Source organism: Falco punctatus, assembly GCF_963210335.1.
Source record: "Falco punctatus genome assembly, chromosome: 15".
Classification (NCBI taxonomy): domain Eukaryota; kingdom Metazoa; phylum Chordata; class Aves; order Falconiformes; family Falconidae; genus Falco; species Falco punctatus.
This window is the reverse complement of record NC_137595.1, coordinates 21,476,701-21,496,609: the sequence shown is the minus strand read 5'-3', so window position 1 is coordinate 21,496,609 and position 19,909 is coordinate 21,476,701. Positions and strand designations below refer to the sequence as shown.

General features: G+C 37.2%; 1 protein-coding gene across 5 annotated transcripts in view; it reads left to right on the top strand.

Moving 5' to 3' along the window:
• Positions 1–19,909, top strand: part of LOC308054025 (ubiquitin carboxyl-terminal hydrolase 12-like) — a 34,409-nt gene that overhangs the window by 5,254 nt on the left and 9,246 nt on the right. For 2 of the 5 annotated variants that reach the window (XM_080366152.1, XM_080366156.1), the window contains exons 2-7: positions 9,110–9,190; positions 13,349–13,562; positions 14,555–14,781; positions 16,019–16,095; positions 17,023–17,106; positions 17,750–17,947. In XM_080366152.1, coding sequence (XP_080222278.1) covers positions 9,110–9,190; positions 13,349–13,562; positions 14,555–14,781; positions 16,019–16,095; positions 17,023–17,106; positions 17,750–17,947 — 881 coding nt within the window. The remainder of the gene's footprint in view (positions 1–9,109; positions 9,191–13,348; positions 13,563–14,554; positions 14,782–16,018; positions 16,096–17,022; positions 17,107–17,749; positions 17,948–19,909) is intronic. The other 3 variants (XM_080366155.1, XM_080366154.1, XM_080366153.1) reach the window with 2 other exon arrangements.

Sequence of the window (19,909 nt, the reverse complement as noted above, 5' to 3'; positions counted from 1 at the left end):
AGGTTGGATGCAGCTCTGAGCAACCTGATAATATCCCTGCCCATGGCAGGGGAATTGGGCTAGATGGCCTTTAAAGGGCCCTTCCCACCCGAACCATTCTATCCACTTAACCTCTCGTGCACAGAGTTGTGAATATATACACATTGAGAGCTGTTGATGGGCCCTGTGTTTGAATTTTACTGCCCTACCTCTGTGCCTGTTTAACTTGTACATGTGTAATGTCTGAAGTTGCAGCCTATTAATAAATCTGTAGTGTTATGTTTTGCTTTCCATCAGCATCCACTTCCTCGCTTCTTACAGTATTGTTCCTCCACTGCTTGAAGTGAAGGCCATGATAAAATCTTATTTCCAACTCACAAAAGAACAATACTGGTGAACACTGGGCCCTGAGTACACCTGTAGATCTGTTTGTGTTTCTTCTTGTAGGGGGCCAAAAAGCTGTCAAATATCAGAGAGCTGTACTAGCAAGACAGCTACACTATGTGTGTTACTAGGTCATTTGCGAGAAACCCAAGGTCAAGAGTAGTCTTGTGGAGCTCTTCTCAGGTGAATGAACTCGCTGTGAACACTTTGGTAATCTCAGAGGCAGTGGCTGAGAAGGGGGAGATCGGCTGCTTACAGTACCACATTACAAAGGGTGAGACTCTTAAGCAGTAGTTTCTGTACTTCCTGCCCTTAATCCAGCATTGTTTCCGTATGTTCTTTGTATGGGAGCCTAGCGTTGCTATCTAATTTTAAAGAGCATAAACTTACAGAATTGCACAAGAGTGCATGACTTGCTTTACCTTTGTGAGGCATAGGTGCTGTGGACCTTGCAAGACCAGCTCCTAACTGAATAAACATTTATATGCAACGCTTAACAATGCCTTCTGTATTAATTTATTTAAAAACACCGTAATTGAGATGTTGTGTTTTAAACACTTCATAGTAGTAAGCTTATTTTGGAATAAGCATTTTCTAATTTCACTGTGGTCTCCGTGATATCGGCAGTAGCCAGAGTGCTTTGTAGGCTTCATTGCCTACTGAAGAGTGGGCAAAGCCAGCTTTTCCTGTGTGCACTGAAGGATGGTGCAGATCAAGAAGATTCTATAGGATTTGGCAGAATTGGAGTCTTAGAAAGTCTGTGACACTGTTATACCTGCTCCTTTCAAGATTATCAGTTTGTTTTGCCTGCATAAGCAGCTAAGTGCTGGAATCCAAAGTTCAATTTACCGTAATTTGTTATGCCTAGAACAGCAGCCTTCCTGGATGCATGAAAAGGGATAATTTCAAACCCTAAAGCATAGTGAGTGATAGCTGAGCTGACAGCTTTTTTTATCTGACTTCAGTGCTACGCAGCCAAGGAGTTTTAAGACAGGGAAGCAACGTCTGATTCTGTGTTTAGAAAATCCTGACGGTATGTTCTGTAAACTTTCAGAAATACAACCCCAGTTCTGTTCCTTTCAGCACTCCCCCACATGGTAATTTTATTAGTCCTGAAGCTGGAACCATTATCATGACCAATACAGTAAAGTAAGTGCAGGCAGACTTTATGAAATGCATCATCTCATTCAGATTTTTTTCCTGAAAGGTTGTAAGTAGCTCTGGCTTGGCCTACTTGTTCTTCCCCTGCTCTCTCTGTCCTCCCTGCCCCCCCCTCCCCCCCTTTTTGTTGTTGTTGTAGTTTGGTTTGTTTGTTCACTTTTTAAAAATCACTCTTCAGTTATGGAGTATATTTAACCAGCTTTTCTGATCTTGAGGGCTGCATGATGGTGTCCCTTGAAGCCTTTTTGCACAACCTGAAAGCTGCTTCCCAGCTTTTTTCAAATGCTAAATCCTATCCCACTCTTAATTTGTTAAAAAGGAAGATTCAAATGGGTAAAGACTTCAGCAAGACTTGTGTACCAGTTGTGTTCTGGGCACTGAAATATCTCCCTAGATATCTTTCCCTTTTTTGCCTTTCCTTAAGGGAAATGTCTTTTGCAGGCAGGTGCATGCTGTGCGCTCAGTGTGAGTGAGCTGGTTCCAGTCCAAAAGCCGAGTTGGTATGGTGTTGAACCCGAGGTAGTATATTGTAAGAGATTTTTATTTCATCAGGCTATTATATTAGCCATGCTCCGTGGCTTCTGAGTGTGCATGCAGCTGTAATAAGTGTAGAGATAGCCTAAGTTGTAGTGCTTTAGCTACTTTGTTTGAACAGAATGATATTAATTGCGATGGGAGAAGGCTAAAAGGCTTGTGTAAAAAGCATATGATGTGGAAATTAGTATTTTGCACTGAGCTACAAAATAGTAATTTATCCTTGAAGAAAGGCTGTATCTTCAGATTTCCATGAACTGTATAGAGTGTTTTAAATTATCTGATTCTTTCTGGCTCATTGAAAGTAATCTGCTGATGCCATTAGTCTTGTGTGTATTTTAGATGGGGCTAAAGCAGCTGAAGTATATAGGCAAGCACAGGAAACTAAGTTTTTATACAGTATACAGTTAGGAATATTTCTGGAACTTTGGGAGCAGTAATACATATGCATCCGGATTTTAAGAGTTCTCTTCTGAAAATCTTCTGCTGTCTGCAAATGAACTGTAAATGGAACATCTAAAATGGCAGAGCACCCCAAAATAAGCACAGCAATTGACTGACTTAGACTTCTTGTAGATTCTGTCAGGATCATTAGTATTAAAAAAAGAAACAAACTGCAAGTTTGCATTTTTTTGAAAAGGTAAGGGCTTGGCAGTTCTAGTTACTTCCTTTTCTTGTACTTTAAGCAACTGCTTCATCCTTTTCAGCATTTGAAAAACACTAGTAGCATTTATTTGACGAGTGCACTGCCTGTTTTGGTGTCTCTAAATTTCCATGTACTACTAAGAAACTAAACAAATCTTTAGTATTTTATCTCATTATGTTGAGCTAGTAAGAGTGGTTATAGAATGATTATAAATCCATTGACAATCTGCTGTGGCATGGATTTTCCTGCATAATTTCAAAACCAGCATATAATTAGAGCACCTCAGAAATGCTGCTTGTGCTATAGCCATCTTTAATGTCTATTTTAATGGTTATGGTTTTGTATCTGCACTTACTGTCCCTCTTCTTTCACCATAGTTTCTTGTCATTGTCTTACTGTACTTCTTTCTCTTTTCCAGCCTATCCTATATGTCACACATCCCCCTCTACGGTTTAGAAAATACATCCAGTTGCTAATAGCTAATGGATTGTGCTAATGTGAGACGCTCCAACATCCAGTCAAAGCAGATGTGAAACCAGCGCCCTTGAAAACGTGTGGGACAGCTGCCTGAGCCCTGCTTGCGTGCTGTCTTAATCCTTGGTAGAATTGCAGCTTTAGCAATGGAAAATGCCATAAACTCCTCTGCTTCCCCTCACCAGTTCTGAAGGCTGCTGCAAAGAGGACGGTGGGATCTCCCCACTCGTAACCCTTCCCCATCATCTGCTTTGTGTCATCCGTCCCCCCAACCCCCGTTCTAGTTCTATAGCTTCAGTGTCTCTCTGCTCACTGTTTGCTCAAGCAGCAGTACAGCACTGACCTGATTATTTTTGACAAGAGCTCTGAATAACAGCAAGGATACTGACCCAGTGTTGTGCTAATTTGGTCCTTTTCTTACTGAAGCTACAGCAGCAGCTGCTTCATGCTCATAAGGTCTGCTTGAATGCTTATCGAGGTAGTACGACATTGCTCTTAAAACCATTCCCACGTCTGCAAAGTTACCTTCGTAGCAGCAGAAAGCAGATAGTTATAAGTGGAAGTGTGAATTTCTTCAAAGTGTGAAAGTGTTAGTTCAGGATAAAAAAAAATTGACTGATAGCTTTGGTCTGTAATAATACTTCACTTATTCTCAGCCAAGTTTTGCAGAGGATCAGGATTTCACTGAAACTTAGTAAAATTTGTAGCACTAAAAAGGGAAAAAAATTTAACTTGAAGCAAGAACCATGTGAATGCCAGACATGGATTTCTCTCATCAGTTCATGTTCTGAGCTATGTAGTTGCTATTAATCACTCCCAGCTGTTCTGTTCATCGATAGCTTCGGCAGAACTCTTCAGCTCTGCACCTTATTATAATTTCTACTGTAATGCTGTTTATGTACAGTGAACAGGAAAGTGATAGCTTTTCTTCATCTTCCAACAGTAATTATTCTTACAATTCCTGTCAGATAAGTGAATGCAATCTATAAGCCGTTTGTCTATAACAATAATGACAAATTCAATTAAGTTTAAGGGCATAGAAGTATTTAAGCCCCTGGAAACTGTTGATAAATTTGCAGTTTCTGAAATCAGTTAAATCTAAACCAGGCAAAATAATTTTCTTTGCAGGAATAGTCACACTGCAGAGCTTATAAGAGGCCATAACGCCTAAGCATACTTCTTTTGTACGTTGTGTTGGTGATGCAATGAGTTAGCAGTGTAACCTGGCTAAGAAAGAGAAGTCTTCTACTATTCTTTCCACTTGCATGGTGTATTGAACTGGAAATAAATCTTTAAGGCTTCTCTATTGAGCAAAAAGGACTCACAACCTAGAGGCTGGAGGACTTGGTAAGATCTCTATTCTGATTTTGATGGGTTATTCAGTTAAATTTTCAGCTATACTGTGGGATCACTTCATCTGTGATGACTTGGCTAGACAGCTACCTCAGGTAAGAGTTTTTGAAACTGGTCTTTTCACATCGCTTTTTACTTTACTGTCCCTTTCTGCTTTATTGAACTCTACAAAATCTGCCTTAGAGACCTTTTGGTGTTCTTTGGGTAAATACAAACTTTACTCAATTAATCTCATACACATCTAGTGTTGGTGTGGTGTCCCTCACTGAGTTGGTATGGAAAGTGGAAGAAAACTTTAATATTAACAATTCACTGTGCTTTGTTTGATACTTTAAAATTCGCTATTTTTTAAAAAGTGTTTAAAAACATTTTTTAAAAGCGTTTTCTTTGTCTTTTCTGATGGAAATCAGTGAGCACAAATGTTCTTGGATAGGTCCTTTTTTTTAATTAGCTATTATGCATAAAGTAAAATTACTGCAGCTATGACAGAAAATATTTTATTGCTGGTCTGTTGGGCTCATCTTGGCCAGTGTTAGCTGTGTCTATTATTCCGAACCGCTGAAATGGCGATAGTTCAGCTGGGCCAGGCAGCTTCCCATTTTTCTGTTTGGCTATTAGTGCCGACACTGTGGAAATGCACCAAGCTAAGCTTGCTCGCTGTTGAGATTCAGTCAGTTCTGCTAGCGGGGTTGTGAACAGAATAGGGGAGCTCTTGAAAAGTGCAACCAACCTCTGAGACAACATTTTAAGTCACAGTAGTTTCTAGAAAATTACAAATCCTGGTTACGAGTTGCAGAAACTTTAGTTGTCACCACCCCCACCAATATGGAAGTGTTAAATTCGCATCTCTTGGAGAGTGTAATTATGTAAGTAAACCAGTATTGCCACTTTAGTTAAACTAGGGGGATGTTTTCCTCCTTGGGTAATTATGTGTTGACTGTATAAATTTGTGTTTTGTTCCTGCTCAGAGAGCTGCGTTCTGAACGTTTGATCATTTCTTCCTGAACTGGAGTAGCAGAGCAGTTCCTTGAGAGCATTTTCTTGGACCTCCTAGAATTCTCAAGGATGTAATTCTGGGGTTTTAAAAGATGTGTTTATTTGTCTTGCACGAGCACTGAGAAATCAATTCTAATCCCATGCATTAAGCTTTATATTTAGCTGTATTTAGTGTACATTATTTGCTTAGTTTTTATATGCCAGGCAAACTCAGTTGGTATGTGTTAGTAATTTTTTTTCTTGTAATTTTTTAATTGCTTCCACAGTGTATGTCATAGTTGAGCAAAACTATTGCTTTTCTTATGTTTTTAGGTGTGTAAAGTCCTGTAAAATGCTGAATAGTTTGTGGCACCCCAGGAGAAATGCATCTCTCTTGATTCCCCAAATAATTAAATATAAATTTTCATACTTGGGACACTTGCCACTTTGGTTAGATTTTATTTCTAGATGAGAAATGTGACTTTTATGTTTCCAAAACTATGAAGTGTGTTGTTTCTTATGAGCAAATATTTGTGTGATCAGAGGCAAAAGTATTTGTCCAGGTACAAAAATCTTTTAGTGGCAGTGGGAAAATGTGACAGCAAGACACAGTTAATGCTGCTCTAGATTTGATCCCCAGTTGGTTAATTTGCTCTTCGTGAATTTAGTTGCAAAGATCACAGGTTGTGAGTAGCTGGACTTTGACTGCAGTTATGCAGCCTCACTCATGAACGTGTCATGTATTTCTATCCTGAAACGTGACCAAGGCCAGTTTGTGCTGTCACCGTAAAGTGCTTTTTTTTTTTTTTTTTTTTTTTCCTCCCCCCCCCCCCACATTGACTCCTGTGATAAATCACTCTATACTGTTTGCAATGTCGTTATTTTATGGTGGTATGCTAGGCATGTGCATTTTCTAGCGCTACTTCAATATGTTCTGTGTTACTAATCTGCAAGTTTGCATCTTCAGAACTATTTTTGACTAGTTTGTGATTTTTGATTCCTCCCACAATTTGAGTCCTGTTTTGGTGTTTATGATTTTGATACGCTAATTTGAAATGTTCTCTGACAAGAAATTTCAGAAACATTGCAACTAAATGTTAGGTTAATTTAGCTTCTATAGCTGATTGACTTTAACTTTAGCATTTAATTTATTCAGGAAACCTTGGTTTTACAAAGTTTGGGCAGAAGATACAGCGAAGCCCTTGAAAAAAGACATGTGTCACCTGTTAGCTTAAATGGGTAGATACATGTGGATACAGGTTGTGGTTTAGTTGAATTGCAACATGGTTTATGATAGGTTATTAAATTCTCTATAGCATAATTTTAGTAAAAATTACAATTCTTACGCTTTCATTTCTTTATTCAGACATTTATTCCATATGTTGCTTTACAGACTGGAGTATTCAGGTTGTCTAGTTTCACTAGTTTTGCAAGTTGTGGTGCCTTAGTTGTCTGTTTCTCCAGTGTTTCTCTAATACCATATTGGAGATCATGGGGGAGGTGAGAAGAATGTTCAGAGAAATTTAAACTGAACTTCACAAGCTTGCAGATTTTACGCACATCCCTTCCTTAGTCTCGAAACACGCATAATGTAAGAGTAGAGGAACCTCACTCTTAGCAGTCAGTTCTGATTTCAAGACCAACAATTTTTCAAAACCAGCACCACCTCTTCTTGCGTATTTACATAGTGTGTAGGTTATAATCTCCTATTATGCTATTACCCAAAGTCAGTGTTGATCAAAATGATGTAAGTGAAGAGCTGAAGTAGCATTTGGAGAGTGCTGTATCAGCAGATCTTCCTTGCAGATAGCTATGCTCGTGTATAGGTTTGGTTTGGGTGTTTTGAGGGGAGATAGTGGGGGGAAGAAGAGGTACTTGGAAGCAGGGAATGGATGTAGGGAAATAAATGAGAGGAGCTGCTTGAACTGGCACTGATGCCTCAAAAAATTTCTGTGTAATTGCTGCTTGTGAAGAGTCTTGCTTGTAAATCTGTCGGCGTCTAGTGAATGTTTTTGTGTTTTTTATAGTACCCAATTTTGAGCCTTCCTAATTTTCTGTCTTCTTTGATATATGTAGTTCACTGTAAGTCTGGTGCGGGAGATCCATCTACAAAGTTTCCATTCCTCCTGTTAAACTAACTTATTTCTTGGTTTCTTTTCTGTTTCTTGGAAAATTTTTAGTTATTTCTTGTTAAAGACATTCTAGCTGGAACTGTATATACAGTCTCGACTTGTCTGCGGTTTATATTAATAGCAGAATGCTGAGGGAAATCATTGAAATGTTTGCTCAGCAATTAAAAACATTACTGGCTTCAGGGAAATAGATGAATTTTGCTGGACTGTAATTTTTGTTTGTTTAGCACTTTTCAGAGGTGTTTTAAGATGGCTCACCTGTACAGAAGAATTTCTGTTTACTGTTTGTAGAAGGTTATAGGTGGAGTGACTTGGATATTTAAAACAGAAGTCAAGAATCCAAAGTGTTTGGATTCCGCACTGAATTATGATACCTCCTTAGGTAACAGCACAGATGCAGCTAAGGGCTGTTGGAAGATCAGCAAGAAACATTAGAGGACAAGATGTAGTGGTATGAGAGGAGGTACCAAATCCCAAGTGGGAGCTCAGCTATGAGGTATTGGTGGATTTAAAAGAAGGCAAAAAATGGAATGAAATGCATAAACCACTTTGGATTTTAAGTGGGCAAAGTTAAAATTGAAGCAAAAAATGTTGGTATGCTATAGTTCTTTTATGTGACAAGTAAGACCATATGGATGTGTAGTGGTATTTTCCAGTTGTGTCTAAAATAATAAGTTCTATCCTCATTATATTGCTGGAGACTCAAGCATATATCAAAATGCAGTGTAAGCTTAATACATCGTCCTGAAATTAAGGGTAGGAAAGCCAAAGCACTTTTATGTGATCTGAGTTTGAGGAATGTCTGATAAAATTGTTCTTTCTGTTCTTTTTGGGTTTTTTTTGTTTGTAATCATGCCTTACTTGTTCATAGTACTTTCCAGAAACAAAAGTTAGGAAATTATAGTATTTCTTATGTAAGTGTGGCAAGATTTTTTCAAGAATTCTTTGTATGTACTGCAGATAATAAACAGCCACATCAAACTTTTTGTGCAGTCCACATCACAGAAAGACGTTTCTTATTTCATGGGATTTGTAGCCCATATGGTTTCTCTCCTTTGGGTTTAGAAGTTCTCTGTGTGTTGTAAGTTTATTTTTACAATGCATTCTTGGCTAAATTTAAATTGGTAATTCTAGGTCACTGTGACTAACCTGAAGTCTCAAGTAAGAACAAATTTCTTGATGTTAACGTTCAAATAAATTCAAATGCAAAAAAAATGCTTCTCTTAGATCAGAGAGCTCTGATCCCAGCTGATGAAGTTGAGTTTTTAATGAAACCATGGTACTTTTTATAATAATAAAGCATCATATTGATTTAATTTTGAAGAACATGGGAAACATGAGATGCTAATTCTCAATGGAATTAACTTACTTTCTTAGCTCCTTTGTTTTTATCGGAGTAGTATGAATTCTGCTGGATTTTTTTAGGAAGTTTTTTTTTTTTTCCTCTAACAAACATACTGTTTCTTTGTAGGGCGCCAATGCCTCTGCTTTGGAGAAAGAGATTGGTCCTGAACAGTTCCCTGTGAATGAGCATTATTTTGGTTTGGTCAATGTAAGTGAATTTTCTATGGTTGAAATGCTGTTTTTTCATTCATATCCTGATTTTGAATTTAATGGGATTCTCTGTTAGAATTTTATCAATGGGCACTTCAAACTTAAAGTGGGACTCTGCATAGACACCACATTCTGCAGTATGGTGCTATGCCTTGTTACTGCGCAACATATAAATTTCATCTTAAATACAGAAAAATAAATCTCAAAATAAGATAAACCTTCCTGCTCAGGTATGTTCCTAATTATAGCATTTTAATATTTAGCTGGAAAGGACAATAACTAATAAGGTGTGTATATTGTTCATATGGTCTTCTAGAACAGAGAGATTTGATTTTACACTGATATGCAGTGTATGGAAGCCTGGAGGTTTTAAAATGAAAATGTGATAGTTTTTAAAAAACATATTACTCATGGGATTAGTGGAAGTTCGTCTGTGCAAGGATGTGGCCACATGAATGACATTGACTTGGTCAATAATTTTCTTACGTGTAGTAATACTCCCTTTGTTTATATTTTGGCAGCCTTGTGTAACAGCGAATCCTTCTAAAAAGATGTATTTTTGCATCTGTCAGTTTGTGTAGATCTGACTTGACTGGGATCTGTTGGGCAATAAGCAATTGTCTACCTAAATTAACTGTGGAGAGAATGGAGCATTGATGTTGATCTTGCCAGTGGTTCTGGAGGAGAAAAGGCAGCTGTTGTGCTTGTGACATGTTTTACCAACAAATATAGGAAATTACTTAATAGAAACAGCGGTTCTGTGGCATCATATTTATGATGTGAAAATACAGTTTTGGCAAAACTCACTAGAAACAGAAGTATACTTCTGGTTGCTGGCTACCTAGGTACGTTTTGTTGAATCGAAAAATCATCTATCTTTTTACACACCAAATAAGGTTAACGTAGCTACTAAAGTGTTATTTGTTGCAGCTCATTATAAACTCATCTAATTGACTTCTGTGTGGGTTTCTAGCTGTTTGTGTTCTCAGACACCAAACTATCTAAACACATTGAGTTATATTTCTTAAGTATGGTGTTAATGGCCATTCCAAAGCTGCTGAGGTTTGCACCATAATGAGAAAAATGGAAGGCATCTCCAGTTGTAACATAAATAGCAGTGATGAATAGCGTGAAGAGGAAAAATAGCATTCTAAAAATAACCAGAATTATTATAACTATATCCATTCTCTGTTTTGAAGGACAAAATATGACTAATACTGTTGTGCTTTATTCCTTGCAACTGATTTCTTTAGGGTGATGGTTTTCATGCTGCTGTTCTGCAGAGCTTTTTCCTAAGTTATTTCTAGTTCTTTCATGATTGGAAGTTAATTGGAGTGCTTTAAAGAGGGCAATTTCTCAGCTTCAGCACCAATACTAGTGAATATGTGGTTGCACTGCAAATAGAATCAGGTGTTGAACCCGTGGACAATGGAGACTTTAAAATTATATTTTTGTAGTAGTTATTTTCTCCTCGGCTCAGTGAGCTGAACCAGCTTGTCTGCAGTCAAATTATTGCTAAAGTTACTGCAGAATTTACGAGAGAAGGGTCTGACTGCTCCTCTGGCAGCCTGTTAGAATAGCTTACGGGTAATGTTGAAGTGCAAGAGGGATAAAACAACATTTTCATTCCAAAATTTCATCTTGGTTTTCATTTTAAGAGCTTCTACCTTAAACTAAGCCTTCATTTTTTACATTGAAAGTGTAAAATTTTACAAGTTCTTATGAAGTTAGATAATGTTGACTCTAAATATAATCAGTTTTAGGCAACCCCCCCGAGGTTTTGGCATCTATTAAAAATATTTATTTATACCAGAGAAACCATGACAAAAAAATTTAAAAACCTACGTGTTTGTACCTGTTTTTCATCTGTGTTTTAGGTCACATTAGACTACACGCTATTTGTGTATTTGATCTGTGCATGTAGCTCCAGGTTTGGATGTATTCATCAGCCCATTGTGAACTGCCTTGCCAACCTGGTTTTTGGGGTTCTGTCGAAGGCAAATGGTTAGAGCCCTCTATTTTTATTTATTTTGGGTTTTTTTGGCAGAATTTCTAGCAAAGTTAGTAATGGTTGGAAAGACCGACTACTGCTTTGTACTTCTAAACGCAAACCAATTGCAGTTTAAAAGTGTGACACCACTATGTAATAATGCTTCTTCTACTGCAGGAAAGTGTAGATCAATAACTGAGATATTCAGAGGTTTCCCAAGGCCCTGAATTGCTCAGAGTTGGAAGGATTTTGTTCTAACATGAAAAAGAGTTAGAATTACTGGAATAAAATGCATCACACGGTCTTTTTGTGAAGTACTTGGCATGGAATAAAATAGCTAAAATGCTAACATGCAAGATACTGATTTCAGGAATAAAAGTTCTTCCACATTACTTTATGTAAATGTGGTAGCAAACAAAGTTTAAATAGTGTTTAGAATTTTGTTTTTGAAACCAAAGCATGCCATAAAGGGAATTTTTCATTGTGTCATTTTGTCTACTGCAGAGCATCTTGCATCTTATTGTCAGGAATTTTTAAAGCTGGTTGGATGGAGTTTTAATTCTTTAACTCCTTTAGCTCTTCCATTTAGTTTAGTTCTAATAATTTCTTTCTGTGTGGGTAGCATCAAAAGAGGACTTGTATAACCAGTTGACTTTGTTTTTGACGTGATTCCTTCATGAATGCAGTCCTGAAATCTCATTAACTACTTGCTTTGTACACTTTTTTGACTTCAGATGCACCATGACCTTCTTTTTTAAGATGGCTAATTTCTAGTTTCTTATGTCTCTTAATTTTCTGGATTATTATAGGCAAATATATTTGATACCTTATCTGAAAGCAGTAATATTTAATCAGACTTTTGGTAGTTCTCTTGCCTGTTTTGTCTTCTATGCAAATTTAGTTAGCATGATGCTTATTTGTTTTACTAGGTCACTAACAAGAATATGAGTTAGGTTCTATCCTAATTCACGTGTATGTTCAGCTTACATATTTGTCTTCCTCATGTCAGTAAGTTTTAACTGTTGTTCCGTGTTGTTTGCATATGGTATAAATTAATGTAACTGTAAGCTGTAACCTTTTTAGCTGTATGACTTAAACAGTTAATCTTCTGTTTTGGTCAGGACACTGTATCAGCAGTAATCACATTGTATTTTGGTGAATAGTAGTGGCCATGATCGCAGAGTAGCACTTAAAATAGTCTGTATTCTGCAGTCAGATTTGTATGCTTATTTTGTTTATTTAAAATATTTTGCTCTTAGTTCTCTTGAGATGCAGAATCTCATTACCAGAATACCTAGGGACTGGCAAACCCAGAATTTGTTTCACTTTTTTTGAGCATCAGCATCGTACAATACATTAAAAAATTGCACAAGAAATTGCGAAGAAACAACTGAAAAACGCATGGTGTATTTCTTGTGGATGATATGCTAGTATCTCAATGGTCTATTTCTTCTTGCTAAGCAATGTGGAACACTGCCTCTGGAAGTTATCACTGTCCTGCTTTCTCTGAAATGACAGTGCCTTCAGATATGGCAGATGTAAAACAGCTGCTCTTTGAATTTGCCTGCATCATGTACTTCTCATCATATTTCATTATAAACAGGAAATATTTAATGTGTACCTTGCTAACTATCTCCAAAAAGCACTTTGTGTCTATGACACAGGCAAATCTAACGTATGAGTTCATGGGTTGAGCCGTTGTGACTATAACATGGTTGAGACACAGGATGCTCATGGATGCTCTCTCTTCCTTTTTCTGTTTTCTTGTCCCTCTGTGCTGCTGTGTCATTGGCACTCAAGTCTCCACACCAGTATCAGCAGCATCTCCCCTGTCAGGATTAGTAGCCTGCTGTGTCTCCAGAAGTTTTGATATTGTGATGAGTCTTCGGCTGGATTTTTTTTTTGTCATTGGATTCCTGCTTTTTTTGTGTGTGCGTACTCAGTATCACTGGGACTGTTGTCTTTTCTTTTCTTGCTGTTACCAGCTGTGACAATACAAGGATGAGTCTTTTACACCGTGCCTGCTAGTATTTCCCCAGTAAATGAACTCTGGCAGATGACTTTTCCTTTTCCAGTATGTGACATTCTTAATGAGCAACCTCTTTCTGTTACTACTTTTTAACAGACCTAATATGAAAATATTTGTTTTTCTTCTGTTTTAACCAGTTCGGCAATACCTGCTACTGCAACTCAGTCTTACAGGCACTTTATTTTTGTCGTCCATTTCGGGAAAAAGTTTTGGCATACAAAGTGCAGCCTCGAAAGAAGGAAAGCCTCCTGACATGCCTCTCTGATCTCTTCAACAGTATTGCTACGCAAAAGAAGAAGGTGGGAGTCATCCCACCCAAGAAATTTATTTCCCGATTGAGGAAAGAAAATGGTAAATGAATAAATTAAATTTTTATGCAGATTTAAGTGCTGGAGATTTAAGAATATAAAATGTAAACACAACTTGCTTTTTAAGTGCGTCCAGATTGTCAAGTTTTAACAGATTTCTGGAAGATTTTTGATCTCCAGATTGTGGTGTTAATTTCGCAACCTCTGTAGTATAGGAACAAAGATTATATCAGAATTGTGCAGTGTCATAAGAGGATTATCTAGATATCTGGTTCTGTGCTTGCGTAGACCAAGTACAGAGCGCGTACACAAGTTTCAGGATTCCATTTATTCCACACTGGCATCGCGTTCTGTAGAGGGCTGCTGCCAGTCAGCACGCTTCAGGTTGCTGCTAGAAATTGTCGTGGGCTAAACAAACATCACGGAGTTGGTCAAAGTTGAATTCTCAATGGAGACTTAACCACTCTCAGCTTGCTTTCTTAATATTTGCGGTAGGATAAATTCCTTATGATGAGAACTAGTCGTTATTTCCCAGGGCTACTTTGTGAGGAAAAGTTCTGTATGTTGGTTTATCATCTCTGTTTGAACTTGAAAAGATAACAGACTTATAGTAGGGGATTTTTGCCCCTTGATGCTGGACTTAATGAACTAATGGCCCAAGGCAACACATCTGACTTTCTTTATTTCTCTCCCTCCCCAAAGAAAAAAACAAACCCAACCAAACAAACAAAAAAAAACCCAAACCCCAAACCAAACATGGTTTTCTTCAGTTCTGAGAAATACCCAAACTAAATTTCCTTTGTGTTGTTTTTCAACTGCCTTTTTCTTGCAACCTGAGGAATAGGTGACTGTAACCTAATATCCATTGTGAGAACAACAAAGTACAATTCTTCAAAGACTCTTAACAGTGTAACCCACAATTGTATAATAGGGTAGAGAAGGGGGAAGGTCACGGCTTGGATTGCTAAAAGCATAGTAACTTGATATTATGAAATATCTGGTTTTTTTCATTCTCCTTGATCTCTTCCTTTCCAGAATTATTTGATAATTATATGCAGCAGGATGCACATGAATTCCTAAACTACCTACTTAACACTATTGCTGACTTACTACAAGAAGAGAAAAAGCAGGAGAAGCAGAATGGCAAACTCCAGAATGGCAGCATTGAGAGTGAAGAAGGAGACAAGACTGATCTGACGTGGGTCCATGAAATCTTCCAAGGAACACTAACCAATGAAACCAGATGTCTTAACTGTGAGGCTGTACGTTTAAAACAAAACAAAACCTCTTAGATTTTTTTTCACAGGTTCTGGATCGTTTTCCCTAATACTAAGCACACTTTTTCATTTATTAGGATAGATGAAATTGCACTCTCTCTATTAAAATATGGAGCATAGACTATTTTATGACTGTATCACCTCTATGTTCAAACCAATACTCATTAAGGTATGTTTCTCAGAAAAAGCGTAGTGTTTTTTCTGTTCTTCCTCCCTGTTTCCATCAAGGCAGCCTGCACCTGGCTGATATAAGCTGCCTTTTTGTCTTCATGTTATTTCCTGTGTCAGTGATTGATAGTTTATGTTGTGTTTCTACATGAGAATTGCTCACTATTTATTTAACTCTTGGATTAACTGATTTTTTTGAACTGGGAGTGTGTGCTTCTTGGTGCTAGTCCATAGCTGCTCTATTTGAGAGCAAAAGAAGTGCCACAAAGTCTAGAATTAGAAGAACCACACCACCTTCAGACCACGAATTTGTAGTCAGTCATGTGCTATGTCTGACTTAATATTTCTAAAAAAAAAAAACCAACAAAGAAAACCCAGATGGGGAGAAAAAAAAAAAAGAGAAGTGATTACAACTGCTCTTGGCATTTTACATCTAAAGTTATGGCTATGTGGTGAACAGAAGCTTTAAAAATGACATTAATAAGCTTCTGTCTCAAGAAAAATGAAATGTGACTGTTCCACAGATGGAAAGATGGTTTTTCTAGCTGCTAACCCATTTAATTGAAAACCCATCTGCCTGTTTTTGCATTTCCTACAAGTGTTTACTGCTAAACTCTGAAATGCAGCAGAAAGCTGTATCAGTCTACAAAACAGACTGGAATATGGTTAAAGCTTCTGCAGCTCTGAGTGGTTAAAAACTTAGTTTTGCCAGTGAAGTAAGCAGATGTGTCTTGAAGTCTCAAGGGGGAGAGATGTTTTGCAAGAAAGGTTTTTGTTTGGTTTGGTTGTTTTTGGTTTTTTTTTTGTGGGTGTTTTTCTGGGGTTTTAGGTTTGGATTTGTTTTTTAATACTCCCCTCTGGATTGTCGCAACACATCAGATTATTTTTTCAGTGTTAGTTTACCTCAAGAAAGGGCCTCTGTGTGTGTGTGTATATTTATTTTTATCATGAAGCTGTCTACTTGCAACAAGGACATTGCACCATTCCAGAAATGGTTAAAAGAAATCTGTCAGTTCCAAACTGTTATGAAATATTTCTTCTTATTTTTTTCAAGGTTAGTAGCAAAGATGAGGACTTTCTGGATCTATCGGTTGATGTGGAACAAAATACATCAATTACACACTGTCTAAGGTAAATGAAAATAATTGGGAATGGAAACAATACCTGCCTTTGGTCAGAAGGAAGGAGCCTAGCTTAGCTGCTCTGTTGTGCAACAGTTGTAGGCTTTGTCTTATGGTAAGATATGTTCTGTTCAGAGAGCTGTTCATTTTACCTTTATTGTGGGTTTTTGAAGCTGCTACTTTCTTAGTGTATTTTAGTAGCTAATTACTATGATGATTTCTTAGTGGTATGTAAGATTGATCACCCCCCCCTTTCTTTTACGGGAATGTAAAATTGTTACATCATATAGTTAGATTTTATCAAAACTAAACATGGTATGTTTGGTTTCATAACAAATTCTTGTTTGTTTTAATATTGTTACTGCATTTCAGCTGTCTGGTCCTGATGTTAGTGGTCAGATATTTCTTTTTCTGATAGAAATTTGCTGCATGTATTTGACTGCTAGATCCAGGGCTTATCAGCTGCTAGGATACTGCAGGCTGCATATAGCATCTGGCTTTTTAATAGCTGATAATGGCTGTATAATTGCTAGGAGCTGGAAGATGATCCAGACTTTGGCTAGTCGGTGGCTAGTGGCTGTAATTCTTAACATGCAATGTTTGCCACAAAAGAAAAGATGGAGTGTCTACCTCTGGAAGCAAAACGCAATCACCTTATTGCTGTTTATTACCTATTGTGTTTGATTCCTGCCCAGAAAGTATGCAGTTAATACTTGAGGGTGTAATTTCCAGAATTTTCCAGCTGAACATTGATACTACATCTGAAGACTGGGACAAATACACCCAAAATGTGTTGGGGAGCTATGAGCGATATGAATAAGAGGAATTTCATCTTCTGTGTGTACTTTGGGTTTTTTCAGCATTATTAGCAGTAACTTTTAACTGTGTGGTCTGACTGAATATCCCTGCTTATCTGACTTTTCTTTCATTTCCACAGAGGATTTAGTAATACTGAAACTCTATGCAGTGAATATAAATACTATTGTGAGCAGTGCCGCAGTAAACAGGAAGCACAGAAGAGGTGAGGTTCAAATATTCAGGCTAATGTAAATGTTCTCTTAAAATGGGTAGCTGTGGGAAAATTACACCTTGTGGATTCAGTAAAAAGAAAATGTAAGACCGTTTAGGTTTGTGTTTGGTGGGGGAGTGAGGAAGAGTGGAGAGACCAAATAACTTTGTGGCAACCTTATCAGAGGGACATTAAGAGATTAATTTTGTATTCCTCCCAGAAGAGCTTATATCTGGTGCTTCCAGATATTCACATTTTCCCCAGTTAGCATTAATCAGCTTAAAGCCACTGAAAACCATCCCATCTGCTTTCACTATGAATACTACATACAAAAATCTTATTTCTCACCTCATACTCGGTCCTAGCCAGAGTAGCAAGACAGATTTATTCCATCTCTTCTTTTTCCCATCGATGTGATAAAAAATATGATGCTTTCAGCATAGACAGTTCTCCTGCATTCAAATGTCAGTTGTGTAGTTAATCATTCAGAATAAATATTGTCTGTTCTTGTTGGAATATACATGAGAAAAGCAGCCTTTTGAAGGTATTCATCATTTAAGAGGCTTCTCCGTATTGAAATTGTTCTTGAACAAAGGTTTGGTTTAGGTGATCTGCTAATACCTTGTTCTTTGTTTAACATATTTTTGTGGCTCAGAATGAGAGTGAAAAAGTTGCCCATGATTCTAGCTCTGCACTTAAAAAGGTTCAAATACATGGACCAGCTGCATCGATACACCAAACTCTCCTACCGTGTAGTCTTTCCCTTGGAGCTCCGGCTCTTTAACACTTCAGGAGACGCTACAAATCCTGACAGAATGTATGACCTGGTGGCTGTAGTTGTTCACTGTGGCAGGTATGTTGGTATTGTGCTTTCTCGACCTTAAATGCCTTTCCTTGAAATTTAGATTTAAAATTTGTATTTTAAATGTAAAGTGTCATCTCTGTGCCCTTTTGTAGCAGTACTGCAGCTGACAGTATGGGAGCATGCTAAGCAGCGTCAGAGCTAGCTATCAAAAAGTATTTTTTAAAAAAAGTGTTTCAGTCTTTTTACTACTTCTTCTACTGTTACAGATCTTGCTTTCTGAGTACAAAAGTTTGATCTTTTATCAGCTTTCAAATGTGGTAGCTATTCAGACAAGTTGTTTCTTTGAACTGTAGCAATGTAAGAGCAGTCTTTTGAAAAACAGAAACAACAAAAAAACCCCACCCCTACTTTCCAGCAAAGCTAAATGAAATAAAAACAAAATTTGAAAACCACTTACTGAAATACAATTAAGTTACGGTTCTCGCGTTGCTACTTGCTTAAACCATTGAAGTTTTTTTAGAAGCTGGCGCCACCATGTGGAATCAGCTTTGTACTGCTGTTTTTTTAAAAGGTCCTTACTCTGTTATATTTTTGTTGTTGTGGCTTTAATTCTGTTTTTAAAAGGAAAGAGGAAAAAATTTAAGCACTTTTAGGAAAAAAGCAGCCATGGAAGGCAAAATAAGTATTTAAAACTGCCTTTTGGAAGTGTGAAGTTTGAATTCATAAGGCAGTGTGAGGAGCAAGACAATGTAATTAACACAATAATACTGCATAGATTCAGTATAAAGAAACCACACGGAATTCTAGGTGATTTCTGTTGTGGTACAGTTGTGCTATTTTTTTATTTATTTTTATCTTTTTAGGTTCTCGTTTTATGCATTTTCTTCTGTAGATTATTAATTTGTTATACCTGTAACTACACTTAAATGTTTTAACAATGGTGACTAATAATTCAGATATATTAAATGGCTTTGCTTTTTTTTCTCAAACCTGTTGTCTTACATGGGGTTTTTAGGAGTCCTGTGACTCTTCTGGTTTCAGTTCTTACTAGGACCTTGCCAAAGGCTTAAGATAAACTATTATTTTCTAAATATTTGAGTTCTCAGAACTTTTTTTAAATATTTTGCCCTTATAGTTTTACTTTTCACTTAGTTGCTCTAAACAAAGTTTCATTCTGTGATACAGGTAATGTGTTTAAGTGTATCAGTAGTTCTAGAAGGACTGGAGAAGTACTTTCTTTTGCCTAAAGCTGATATGAATATAGGTTGGTTTAAAGCCTTATGTAGATCCTAAGTGAAAATTAAAGGGGGGGGCTATTTTTTTTTTTTTTTTTTTTTACTGTGTCTCTGGACTGTTCTCAGAATTTGAGATTAGTAGATTTCCAACCATAGGTTTCCATCCATATAGTGTATTGTCTCAAACCACTACCTTTTCAGGGCAGTCTGCCTGCCCTTGCTCACTCTGCAGATCTGTCTCCCTTTGAACTAGGTCGTTTTATTGTCCCTTCGCTTCAAGGTAAGCGTTCAGGATATAGGTGATAGAATCAACTAGGAAACTGGCACCAGAAAAGTGGGAACAGCAGCAGCAGACAGCTAGTCTGCAGCCAGCCATAGGCTAAACCACACTAAGAATTAAAAAAAATACTTCCCGTGCAAATAAAATATTTCAAACGGTTATTACAATTTTTGGAAGAGTGGTCAAAACACTCAGTAGTGGTGAATGCAATAAAACACTGATTAAAATTAACTGGCTTTTAATTTTGTTTTGTGAAACATATGAGACTCTATGAAATATTTACAAAATTGTGTATTTTGAATATATTGTATTTGGCAAGTAGCAAAGACAGAAATTTTAATTCAAGCAGTTTGGCAAAGTCTTAAGAACCTAAACAATGTTATGAATAATATTGGAGAGTATTAAGAGCTGGGAAATGTAACTCTGCTGGTGATAGCTAGAATCACATGGGAGAGCAGTGGTCCTGCCTTGGTAGGCTCAAGAGTAATAAGTCTT